The 13,470-nt window shown below is 37.2% G+C and overlaps 1 protein-coding gene across 2 annotated transcripts in view; it reads right to left on the bottom strand.

Annotated features, from left to right (window-relative positions):
* SPG7 (SPG7 matrix AAA peptidase subunit, paraplegin) overlaps positions 1–13,470 on the bottom strand; it is an 85,001-nt gene that overhangs the window by 31,110 nt on the left and 40,421 nt on the right. For both annotated transcript variants that reach the window (XM_036750197.1, XM_036750198.1), the window contains 5 exons: positions 11,237–11,376; positions 8,777–8,879; positions 7,952–8,077; positions 6,903–7,065; positions 6,253–6,426 (listed from right to left, as the gene is read on the bottom strand). In XM_036750197.1, coding sequence (XP_036606092.1) covers positions 6,253–6,426; positions 6,903–7,065; positions 7,952–8,077; positions 8,777–8,879; positions 11,237–11,376 — 706 coding nt within the window. The remainder of the gene's footprint in view (positions 1–6,252; positions 6,427–6,902; positions 7,066–7,951; positions 8,078–8,776; positions 8,880–11,236; positions 11,377–13,470) is intronic.

Here is a 13,470-nt window from a genome sequence, read left to right as displayed (position 1 = left end):
ATACCAAAGGAACCTTGCTAGAAGACAGCTACCATTTCCCCCAACTAGCTTTTCTTCTTCAGGCTAACTAGTGCCAGTTCCTTGTACGGCATATCCCAGCCCTTAACTATCCACGCTGACCTTCTCCAGAGGTTCTCCAGCTTCCCAACTGGAAGTACCCAGAACAGAACAGAATTCTGCAGATGTAGTCTGACAAAGCAAAATCACAGTGGTGCTATCACCTTCCTCATTCTGGACACAATGCACCTCAACACAGCTGAAGACTGTACTAATCTTGTGAACCACTGCTAACACAGCGTGAGCTTGGGATGCCCTAAAATAGCCAGACCTTTGTAGATGCTATCAACATCTGCATCATCTTATCCTTGTGAAGGGGATTTTAAAAAAAAAATTAAGTGTAGGATTTTTACACAAATCCCATAAATTTGCAAGAAACCTGAGGCGACTTGTGCGAACCAATGAGTAAAACCAAGGGAACAATTCATACAATGACAACAATACGGTAAAGTCAAATAACTTTAAAAGACTAACTCCAATCATGATTCTGGAGGACTGAGGATAAAGAAGCATGCTATCCACCTCCTGAGTGAGGCAATGGACTCAGTAAAGAATGAGATATAGGTTTTTTGGTCAAAGACAATATGGAAATTTGTTTGCCTGATTATGAATATGTTACAAACATTCTGTTTTTCTTTTTTTCCCCATTGGGAAGGAAGAAAACAGGTTTTTAATTGGAAAAAAAATTTTAAAACCATTAATTTCTTATTAAATTTCATCCTATTAGATTCAATCCAGTAGAGACAACATGATATAGTGGGTAAAGTATCAGGTTTGGCCTCAGGAAGATGCGGGTTCAAATTCTACCTCTGATACTTCCCCTCTATGTGCCTGAGGTAACTTTCCCAGGACTTATCTTCTAAGTATATACAGGTTATAATCTTGATCCACATAGACACTTCACAAATTGGGACTGATGAAATCACAAGTTTTTGAGAATATCAGACCCATCATCCTAGCCTGTTTAAATGTTTCTGAATTCTAACTTTGTCATCCAATGTGTTAGCTATCTCTCCTAGCTTTCTGTACATGAAAATGTAGCTAAACATGTCATCTAAGGGCAGCTAGGAGGCGCAGAGAGGAGCACCAGCCCTGGAGTCAGGAGGACCTGAGTTCAAATCCAACCTCAGACACTTGACACACTAGCTGTGTGACCTTGGGCAAGTCACTTAACCCCAACTGCTCTGCCCTTCCCCCCCCCCGACAAATAAAAAAACATATCATCTAACTCTTCATTATCCTTACTTATGAAAAATTCTGAACAGAAGCATTCATAGATTCTCTGGGGTATTCCACCAAAAAATCCCCTCCAAAATGACATTAACCAACCCACTAATGAATATTCTTTGGGTTGAGCTGTGCATTCACTTAACTGTACTACCATCAAATCCACATATCTTTGTCTTGTTCACAAGGAGAGCCCAGGAGTTTGTCCAACACTGGTAAAATGTAAGTAAACTACCTACATTGAGTCATTTCAATAAACAAGAAAAAAACATTAAATCTGCAGTCACTTCAGAAATCCTTTTCAACCTTTAAATATATCACCTATAAATGGAAGACAACCTCGCTGTCCTCTACTAAATGGTACATGAATTACACAGCAAAAACTTCTATTTACTGTAGAATGATCTACTTTGTGTCATTTAACACATCTTCAATTCATGAAACGGCTGTTTATTAAAAACGAATAAATTTGGAGATGATGCTTGTCATGGTTTGTTTATTTAACTAATGTCTATGGTCAGCAAATCAAAAATGCTATTTGTTGAGTCTGGCAAAGTGGAAGAAATTACTAGTGTTTCTATTTGTTGTAAAAATTGTATCCCCAAAGGAAGACAAAACCATGAGATTAAAAAACAAAGTGCTATTACTCATTTGCTCATCCTAGCAATCACTGAGAGATCTTGGTTTATACATGCATACACTATTATATCTAAAAGAAATAAAGTAATCTAGTGGCCTGAGGAATATTTATCTAAGATCAAGTGAAATTTAAGGAGATTTAAGTTGTATCAATACACATTTTTATCACTATATGCCAATGAATAATGAGGAAATTACTAGGAATCTTAATTTGCTAATCAACTCACTATTTAAAAGGAAGACCTTTAGATTTTATGGAAAGACAATTGACTCCTGTCTTATACTGACAACAACAACGACATATATGAAGGGCAGTATTAAAAAAAAAAGCTTCTACTGAATGAGGGTCTACATGTAGAGAACAGAGATATACAAATTTTATCGATCATGTACGCCATAAAAATGTTTGAACAGGCACTCCTAATATATGCATGCTAGTTCATAAATTATATTGCTACTATGTTAATATATATTATAAAATATCCACAAAAAAGGCAACTAAAAGAAGTAAAAATAAAATAAATACTTTAAAAGAATGTATTTCTTTAAAAGAATATGTTTTCTTTATTAATAGAACAAAATCTTTTTTGGTCCTTTTTTTGTCCAAGTAATTTTAGTGAGGGCAATATGATTAAATATGCTACATTATTTTTTACAATTTTGCTTTCATACTTTGTGATACAACTATTTAAAGGTCTGTTTCTAAGTTTGGTTTATTTCAACATTTGGTATTTGCTTCAAAGAAAAATAAAACAATAGTCCCAATGTATTCTGTCCTTATCAGACCTCAGAGTTGTGTTCAATTCTATACAACATGGTTTATGAAGAATATTGATAAGCCAGAGAGTATCCTGAGGAGGGCAACCAGGAAGTCCACTTTCTTAAAAGGATCAGTTTAAGGAACTGGACTTATTTAGATTAGAGAAGAGATGACTTGGGGGGGGGTGAGGGGAGAAGGGACAGGCGATAACTATCTTTAATGTATTTGAAGGGCTGTCATATGGAGGAGGGATTAAATTGTTCTATTTGGCCACAGATGGCAGAAGAAGGAACAGTACGTGAAAGTTTTAAAGAGGCATATTTAGCCTTCATATAAGGAAAACTTCCTAAAAACCAGACCTGTCCAAAAGGAATGATCTGCCTAGAGAGATAGTGGCTCTCATCTCCTTGGAAGCCTTTAGGCAAAAGCTAAATGACCAGTTATTAGGTGTGTTAATAGTGGGTGTCCCTTTCATGTATAGGTTGGACTTAATGGCTGATGAGGTCCCTTTCAAAGCTCAAATTTTATGATTCTGTAAAAGCTAAAAAAGATACCCTACAAAGGTAGGCAAATCAAAATGGAAGAAACACATTATTGGCTGCACTTCCTAAATCATGATATTAATTTTTAAAATCTCTTCCAACGATTATAATTATGCAAAGGTTTTCACTGAAATTTGGACAGTAACCTCACAACCCAGTGCAGAAAAGCAGAAATAGTCAATGCATCCTTTTCAGATCATGATGCAATAAAAATTACTTATAATAAAGGAACACAGAAAGATAGACTAAGAATTAATTGGAAACTAAATAATCTAATCCTAAAGAATGAGTGGGTCAAAGAACAAATCATAGAAACGATCAATAATTTCATTCAAGAGAATGACAATAATGAGACAACACACCAAAACTTATGTGATGCAGCAAAAGCAGTTCTTAGGGGAAGTTTTATACCTCTGAATGCTTACATGAATAAAATGGAGAAAAAGGAGGTCAATGAATTGGGCATGCAACTGGAAAAGCTAGAAAAAGAACAAATTGAAAATCTCCAATTAAATACCAAATTAAAAATACTAAAAACCAAAGGAGAGATTAATAAAACTGAAATCAAGATAACTATTGAACTAATAAATAAAACTAAGACCTGGTTTTATGAAAAAAAAAACCACAATAAAATTGATAAACCTTTGATCAACTTGATTTAAAAAAAGAAGAAAACCAAATTACCAGTATCAAAAAAGAAAAAGGTGAGGTGAATTCACCTCCAATGAAGAGGAAATTAAAATGATAATAAGGAATTATTTGAATGAATATTTACAAAAATATAAATTGCTTAGGTTAATAGAAGAGGAAGTAAAATACCTAAATAACCCCATCTCAGAAAAAGAAATTGAACAAGCCATCAATGAACTCCCTTGGAAAAAAATCTCCACGGCCAGATGGATTTACAAGCAAATTCTACCAAACATTTAAAGAACAATTAAATCTCATGCTTTATAAACTATTTGGGAAACAGGCGAAGGACTCCTACCAAATTCTTTTTATGACACAAATATGGTACTAATACCTAAACCAGTAAGAGTCAAAACAGAGAAAGAAAATTATAGACCAATGTTCCTAATGAATATTGATGCAAAATTTTTAAATAAAATATTAGCAAAAAGATTACAACAACTTATTACAAGAATAATACACTATGACCAGGTAGGATTTATATTCCAGGAATGCAAAGCTGGTTCCATATTAGGAAAACTATTAGCATAATTGATCATATCAACAACAAAACTAGCGGACACTATATGATTATCTAAATAGATGCAGAAAAAGCTTTTGACAAAATACAACACCCATTCCTATTAAAAATACTAGAAAGCATAGGAATAAACGGAGTCTTCCTTAAAATGATAAGTAGCATCTACCTAAGACCATCAGCGAGCATTATATGTAATGGGGATAAGCTAGATGCATTTCCTTTTTTTTTTTTTTGGAGGGTGGAAGGCAGGGCAATTGGGGTTAAGTGACTTGCCCAAGGTCACACAGCTAGTAAGTGTGTCAAGTGTCTGAGGTCGCATTTGAACTCAGGTCCTCCTGACTCCAGGGCCAGTGCTCTACTCACTGCGCTATCCAGCTGCCCTAGTTAGATGCATTTCCAATAAGATCAGGTGTGAAACAAGGATGTCCACTATCACCCCTATTACGGGGTTAGCTTTAGCAATAGGAGAAGAAAAAGAAATTGAAGGAATTAGAATAGGCAAAGAAGAAACTAAGTTAACATTCTTTGCAGATGATATTATGATTTACTTAGAGAATCCTAGGGAATCAAGTAAAAAACTACTTGAAATAATAAATAACTTTAGCAAAGTTGCAGGGTGTAAAATAAACCCAAATAACTCCTCAGGATTCCTATTTATCACTAACAAAGCCCAAAAGCAAGAGATAGAACGAGTTTAAAGTTACTGCAGACACTACAAAATATGTGGGAGTCTACCTGCAAAGATAAACTCAGGACCTATATGAACACAATTAAAAACATTTTTCACACACAGTCAGATGGAAATTTGGACAATAAATTTTCTATCTTACCTGATGCTGTTGGGGGTAGGGAGGGAAATTGTCACTGGAGGGGAGGTCTCAGGTCTGGAGGGTGGCTTGCTCCAGATGGGGAGAAAGGGGCGGTTGGTAGCAAATCAGATACAAAACTGCTTGGACTTTGGTTTCTTGGTGACTGACAGCCTTTTTCATTTGCTTCCAAGCTATCCATTCAATGTCTTCTTTTGGAGGACTGAGGGACTGAGGGAGTGTGGTGGGGATGGGAAGGAATCTTGGTGGATCTGAGAATGTAAGGTCCTTGCAAGTAATGACTGTTTTATTTATGATTCTTGCATTTCTAGACCCCAGAACAATACTTGTTGATTGATCTAAGAGAGCTCTGTGCTTGCTTACACGCACCTCTAGCCTCCCGGCTTCCACTTCCACCGCCTCTTGCTACGTACTGCTTGCTCCCACCATGGCTAGGCCTACTCTTCTTCCTCAAAGACTTTCTTTGTTTCAGTTCCTCCTCTATTTCCCATACTCTCCCGGGGCCGAAGGGAGGCAGGGAAGAAAAAAGAACCTTGCCTCGTGTACATTGCTCCTGCTGAATTAGGGGAAGGGAAGAAACCAAACAGAAAATGACCATCCAGCCCCACTGACACCGGATATAGAAGGGGAAGGAGCTAGGGCTGAGTGGGGAATGACTTCGGGCGCACCTGCTCACCTGACTACTGACCCATCTGCCTAGGGAGGATTACTGCAAAGGCAGGTGGTGGCTGCCACACAGAATGCAGCTGGGGGAAGAACAACAGCAAAGGCAGCCGGTGGCTTCAAGTATGGTGAACAGCTGGGCTGCTCTCCTCAGCTCTAGTATTTTCTTCCCACACTCCACTGAAGCATGGTGTGGCATCCCACCCTTAAGAAAGGTGGTAGCAGACATTGTTGGATTCAAAACTAAATAACTTTATCTAAACAGACAGCAGAGACCATCTTTCAGACAAACTGGAAGTTTGGACTTATGGTCAGCAGTATACTAACCATCCATTTCAACCAAAAGCTGGTTTAAAGTCTGTTCTTCCTCAGTGTTGGAGAAGCCAGACATAGTAGTAGATCGTTTCTTGCCCACAGCATCAATTTCATCAATGTACACAATACATGGGGCCCGGTTCTGGGCTTCTCTAAACAGGCTTCGAACTCGAGCAGCTCCAAGACCTGAGAAGAAAACAGGAAATAATAAGAAATTGGAAAAGATTAGGAAGCAATACCAACTAGTTGGTAAAGTAATCATGTTCTCCTACCAGAGAGTACGCATACTTACCAAACTCTAATAAGATGCCATTATATATAGATTTAGTTACAGACAGACAGATATAGACATATATTCATAGTTGTAGCCACTCCAAACCAAACTACAGAGCTCACTACCTGTAGACCTCTTGGCTTTAAGTGAAAACTGTTCATTTTAATGACATGATTATCTAAAATGATTAATAAACTTAAAGCTACAGCATCTCAATTTTCTTTCTCTATTTTATTTCCCAACTCTCCATTAATTTTGCACATGAAGAAATAAGACGCACAAAGCAGGAGGAATTCAGAAACAGGTTAAATTTTTCTTTCACCAACTAGAGTAGTCAAAAGTTATTATACTCTCTTCCCAATTTATAAATACTTTGCTGATGACTCACCTCCTATCACTTCCACGAACTCTGAGCCAGCCATTGCCAGGAATGGTACTTGGGCTTCCGTAGCTACTGCCTTGGCCAACAAAGTCTTTCCACAACCTGGGGGTCCAAGCAATAAAGCACCCTTTGGGACTTTGGCACCAAGCTGGAGAAAGCGCTCTGGACTCTAGAGGTAGAGCACATGTTACATGAGTATAGTCATTATGGGTTTCAAAGACTTTTTAAGAGGAAATATCTCTAAGACATTCAAATAACTTATTTTCTAAATTTTCTTCTTTTTTACTGACTCCTTTTGTTTTTACATCACCTTCACTTCTAAATACATCCCTTCTCTTGCCCCTCCACCCAGCAAGTTATCCCTTGCACAAAAAGGAAAAGGGGGGGGGGGAGTTCAGCAAAACAAAACATGGACCAGGCCTAACAATGTACACAGTGTTTTACAACCACCATCTCCCACCTGTGCAAAAAAGGAAGAGATGGACAGTATCTCATTTTTCAGGGAAAACCTTGATCATCGTAAGTATAATGTTCATCAACTAATTTATTTCCTTACATATGACCTGATGGCTATAAACTCAAACTGGGAAAAATGTTCAACCATTTCAAGGAATCAACTTCACAGTTAGGATAATCACTATTATACTCACTAGCCAGATTATCAAGGGCCTAAAATGTTTCAGGCAAATTTAGTTTGCTTTCCTAGGTGGTAAGTAGGTATGCCTGCATATTTATTAAGCACCCAGTGTGTCTCTATGAAAAGAGGAAAGAGATAGATGATATCAAATTAACTATATGTATTTAGGTTATCGATTAATACACAATACAGGTAGTTTGGGTTCTTTTAAAGTGGAATTCCAGTTCTGAAGATGATGCACAAAAATGACCCTGACATAATGTTTTCTTCTAAGAAAACCAGAACGCCTTTCTTGCTTACCTAGGATATAAAAAACTCAGAGTTTCCTGAAATGGTTAATCAAGAGAACTTAAGAAAGGTCTCTAGGTTTCCTCCATACTTGCAGCCATCTTTCTGCCCCAGTATTTTTGTTTCTCACCTTTAGATAATCCACAAACTCCTTGACTTCTAATTTGGCTTCATGCATTCCGGCTACATCTTTGAAGCTGATCCCCTTCCCAAGCTTTCCATCCACAACAGTGAAGCGAGCCATTTTCAGTTGGTTCTGTGTTAGAAAATATACAAAAGAAGCATTTTTGAAAGAACAAGTCTTATAGAGAGAAAAAAAGAATCAGTCCATCAGCACCAGTACCTTGGCCTATCCACCCTTCTGTTCATCCCTTATATGCACAATAGACTGATTTCTTTCCCATATCAGTACTGCCTCTGTCCACAGTGCCCTATAACAAGGAGCAGAATTCATTAAGTGCAGAGACATTATGAAAAGAAAGTAAGTTTCCTTCAATGACACAAGGGAAAACATCAGTGTTTAATACAACTGGCTATTAGGAAATGTGGTTGGCTGGTAGCATTTAACAGCAATTTTTAGGCTCTTCCTACATGCTTTAAAAAGTTGTTACTTATGACTGCCAGTGTGAATAAATGCCTTGTGAATTATCTCACATGCTCAGCTTATAGGGCCTCCTCCACCCTTATTAGCAAGCCAAACTACACTTCAATCTATAGGAATGCATTTAAATTAATCATCTGATAAGGATTTAGATTCTGTTCACATAGCCTGAGTCAAAACTAGTTATTATTTAACCTCCATTCAGAATCAGAGATATTGAGGATATGACAAAGCATGATCTTTGCCACCAATTCATTTCCATTTTTTTATTTACATTGTAACATCTGGGAAAGAAGAAAACAGTGATAAGTTCTGAGGTTGTAAATACAACTGAGTATGATTTATGCAACTTACAAAAGCACTGAATCCCCCTTCCCTTCCTGTCATTCCAGCAAGGCGGAAAATGCACCATAATATAGCCACACCCACAGCTGTCATTCCCAGGGCATAAAGTGCACTAAAAAGAACAAAAAAGACAAGTTACATACAGGCTTTAAACCATTACAAATGAAATGAAGTAATAAATCTACAAATAGTGAATAGCCCTTTGACACTCTCAAAAGTAAGAAAATTATATGAGGCTTTACAGAAAAAAAAATGCCAGGAATGTAAGTCTTTCCTGTCCAATTCAAATCGATTAGTCTCTTATATAAGTTTTTTTACTCATATTTTCATATATAAGCAAAATTTCAAAACGTTCCATGCAAGGATTCAACTTAGTGAATGCATCCCCTAAAGCAGCTTATGCTACAAACAAAATTCTAGCTATTCACATTCCATAAATCCATCAAATCATTTAAACTAAATATGAGTTCACATAAGGTACCCCAGACACTGTGCAGAAATGATCCAAGACTCAGGATCAAGTGTTCACTTACAAAAGGATAATGAGCATAGCAGGAATCTCATCCATCTTTCTCACACTCATCACAGAGCCAGAAATCCTTCAGCTTCTTACAGAAACATGGTCTACATGAAGTCCCATATGGGACCAAAAGACCTTGAGTAAGATAACTGAAGAACACAGAGAATCTCAATACTAGGGAAATTTCCACTCTTTCATATATATGATCAAGTGATGAAGGGAGTAAACTTAAGAGTACAGAAATGTCTACTTTTCAAGTTCTACAAACTGAAAAACAGAAAAGAAAATAATTATGTGGATAACAAAGAAGAATCATTTGTTGTATACCAAAGGTGGAAAAGGGCTTTTTTCTAACAAAGTAACTCTTCCCTCAAGGATTTAGCAGTTAATGAAGTTGTAGAGATCACCAATGACAAATATGTTAGTTACTTCATGATTCAATAAATTTTATTTTGAAAAATAAACTGTCCATTTAAAAAAAATTTAAGTAAAACACTGCAACAACAACAAAAAAAACCTATACCAAAATAACTGGGCTATCAGCATATGGGGGAAAAATATGACTAGATCTTTTGCATACCAATGAACCAACAAAGGATGCTTTTCATCCCCTAAGAGCCCTAGCCCAAACCCCACCCACCCAGGCCCCATCAGGATCTCCCTTTCCCAACAGTATATACTAAAGACCCTTTAGTCTTGCCACTGGTTCTGGGGCTGTAACCTAAGGACCATCAGATCCCTCCTGTATGTGTTGTCTCCACTCATTTCATCCCCTTCTCGGTCCTATTCCTGGCTTCAAACCCTGCTCCCCATACCCCTCCCTTTTCAGCTCCTTTTTTTTGTATTTTCTTCCTCCAATAAAAAGTACCCTCCTTGAGGGCCGGAACTCTTTTTGCTTGCATTTGTATCCCCAGTACTTAGCATAATGCCAGGCACATGGTAAGCAACTAAAAAATATTTGTTTCCTTTCTCCTCCTTCTTTGAGAGGAAGGACTCTCTGACTTTTCTACTGGTGTTCCTAGTGCATGGCCCATAACAAGCACTGAATAAATACCTAGTCACTCATACCCTACAAGTTCATTTTCTCCTTGTTCTTTCTTTTTGCCTGGAATATTCCTCTGGTAAAACCAAAACTTTTACCTCCTTGGTATTTTATTTTCAATAAAGGACTACTGGCTTTCAAGTTAACAGTTACATAAATGTGACAAGAACACTTGATTCCCCTGACATTGTGTCCTATCATTAAATTGACCTCACAGGGCTCTAAATCAGCATCAAATCTATTCTATGTCTGAGAGATACAAGTCAGAAACCTGAGTTCAAATTCTAAACCTGTTACACTTGATTCTAGGTAAGTCTTTTGATCTCTAAGTCTCAGTTTTCTCATCTGTACAATAAAGGAGCTGGATGATATATTATTTCTGCCTCTAAATCTATGACCCTAAAATCCTATGATTGTTTTGATAAGCAAAGTCCAAATTCACTTGACTAAATTTACTTTCTCTGATTCCATCTTCCTCTATGACTGAAATCCTCAGGTTGCAAGATTAAAACTCCACCCAACTCACCATTTATAGATCTTTGGCTGACAACACAATAAGGTTTTCATTTGATCTTCAATTCCACACTTTTCATCATACACTTTGTTGGAAACTGGCAACTTCACAAACTTAATGAATAAATAAATCATTAAAAACTGGAAAATACTGAAATATTTTAAGACAAGTTATAGATTCCCTCCTTTCTAAATTTTAAGTATTTCTTGAGTACATTTAATTACTGTTCCCACAAGGAACTACACTGTTAAATAAATGCCCTTGAGAGAACCACTTCTAGCTAGTTTTAAAGCTCTTTGGGGGTTTCTTGTTCCCTCATGCTATCATCACTTGGTAGAAATGAACCTGACCTACTTAGAACAGTCATGAGAAACACTGAAGCCACAATCATACTTTCCAAAGAAGCCTGTCCGTTTGTAGGACACTGGAATCCTGTCTTTGCTCTCAATGTTCAGTTCATCTTCAGCTGCTCGTAGCTTCTCTTCAAACTTGTCAATATTTGCAACCTGCATCCGGTACATCAAGGTAAACCGCTGGAGACACAAAGCAGAGAAGGCCAGTGATGTGAACAAGCCCCAAACCCAAGAGACCTGATGACAAAGCAGTGGACTGTCAGAATCTTATAAACCTATTGGCAATGTATATTCCATTGCTTGAATAGTCAACGAACAATTTTTGAATACTGTTAAGCCTGTCTGGAATATCACAGATTTTTTTATTATTTCAGTCTCAAAAGATCCACTGATTCCTTGAATCAACTACGGCAAAAATTCAAATGACGAAAATGCTCTATCAGATGGATATCCTCCTTCCCTCTCCCACTAATCCAGCAGACAGATTCCACTGTCAGGAGAAAGGCAGATTACAGGAAAATAAGCTCAAATTAAGAGGAAGCTTTTTTTAACCTCACATCCTGAACTTAATACAAACACCGCATAATTTCTGCATCATCCATACAGCAAAATGAGGTCTCAAGCTTGAATAAAAATATTATGTTCCACATCCTCTAATTATTGAGATATTAAGAAAGTAAACTAACACATTTCAGAGAAATCTGCAAAAATAAGAGAGGTAACATGGCAAAGCAGAATGAACATTGGACTTGGAGTCAGACTTAAGTTCCCATATCAATTCTATCATTTGCTACCTTTGTGACTTTGGGTGAATTCATCTAACTGGGCCTCTGTTTCCAGGTGGTTTTAAGGCTCCTTCCAGTACTGTGACTTCTACATGTGACTGTGAAAAAGGAATTTCTGCTTAGCCTTCAAAATCTAATTAACCAAAATATTTCCATTCCCCTCAGGGTTCCTATCAACGGAGGTTCCTATCAATGGAGGTTCTATAGTGTTATTTTCATCATTCTAAATTCTATTCTTTTATACGATTCATAAAAAATTTTTTCTCTTTGAAATTTTCACTATTCAATTATTTGTAGGCAGCTACATGTTCTCTCCCTAGGAAAATTTACTTAAGAAACCTTGTCTCTATCACATCTAATCTTATATTATACTTCACTTAGTCAATCAAAAATAATTTATTAGATATTTACTACGTGCCAGGCATCGTGCTATGTATTAGGAATACAAGGGAAAAACAGAAACAGTCCCTGCCTTTGAGGAGCTAACATTTTAATGGGAAGACAACATATTTTTTTATATACATATATCACAAAATACAAAAAAAAATATGGAGTAACCTCCAAGAAAACAGTACTAGCAAACGGAGGGGACCATGAAAGTCCTAGCAGAGCAGGTGGCACGTGAGCAGTCTTAAAGGAAATCGGGAATTCTAAGGCTTAAAGGGTAAGAGGAAGAGCCTTTTAGGAATGGTAAACAGACAGGTATTGAGATGGAAGATGGAACATCTTCAAAGGACAGCAAGTAGGTTGCTGCAGCTAGATCACAGGGTGCCTGGGCAGAATGTAAGAAGATTAGAAAGGCAGAAAGGTACGGAATTGTGAACTTCCAGAAAGACTTCTTATTTTATTATGGAGGAGTATTAGGGAACTATTGGAAGTCATGGTGATATAGTTGAAACTAGGCTTTAGGAAAGTTACTTTGGCAACAGTGTGGACAAGAAACTAGGGATGGAACACCAATTAGAAGGTTAGTGTAACAATCCAGAAGAAAAGGGCTGAAAGACTGAAACAGAATGGCAGCTGTGTGAGCAGAAAGAAGGGGAGGCACATGAGAGATATTGTGAAGGCAGGAATGAAAATACAGCGACTAACTGCCATTTATGGGATATATGGGGTGAACAAAAGAAAGGAGTCACTGATGACACCAAAATTGTGAACCTGTGTGACTAGAAGGATTGTGGTGCCCTAGACAATAATACAGAAGTTCAGGAGCTGATAGTCTGAGAATGAATTCTGTTTTGGATATTTTGAATTTGAGAAACCTATAGGGTTATTCAATTTGAAATGTTGCTGATGTCAGAATGGCACTCAGCAAAGAAATGAATATGTAAATCTAGGAGACTAGAGCTAGATAAATATATCTGGAAGGAATGTGCATAAAGATGAGATCACAAAGTAGTGAGGAGATACAGAGAGAAAAACAAGGAGGGCCCAAGCCAGAAACAATTAGTAGGCATGATAGGGATGATGATGCAGCATATTCACCTGC

Source organism: Trichosurus vulpecula, chromosome 3 (genome assembly GCF_011100635.1).
Source record: "Trichosurus vulpecula isolate mTriVul1 chromosome 3, mTriVul1.pri, whole genome shotgun sequence".
Lineage (NCBI taxonomy): Eukaryota > Metazoa > Chordata > Mammalia > Diprotodontia > Phalangeridae > Trichosurus > Trichosurus vulpecula.
The sequence above is the reverse complement of the archived record's forward strand: the minus strand, read 5'-3'. Positions and strand labels throughout refer to the sequence as shown.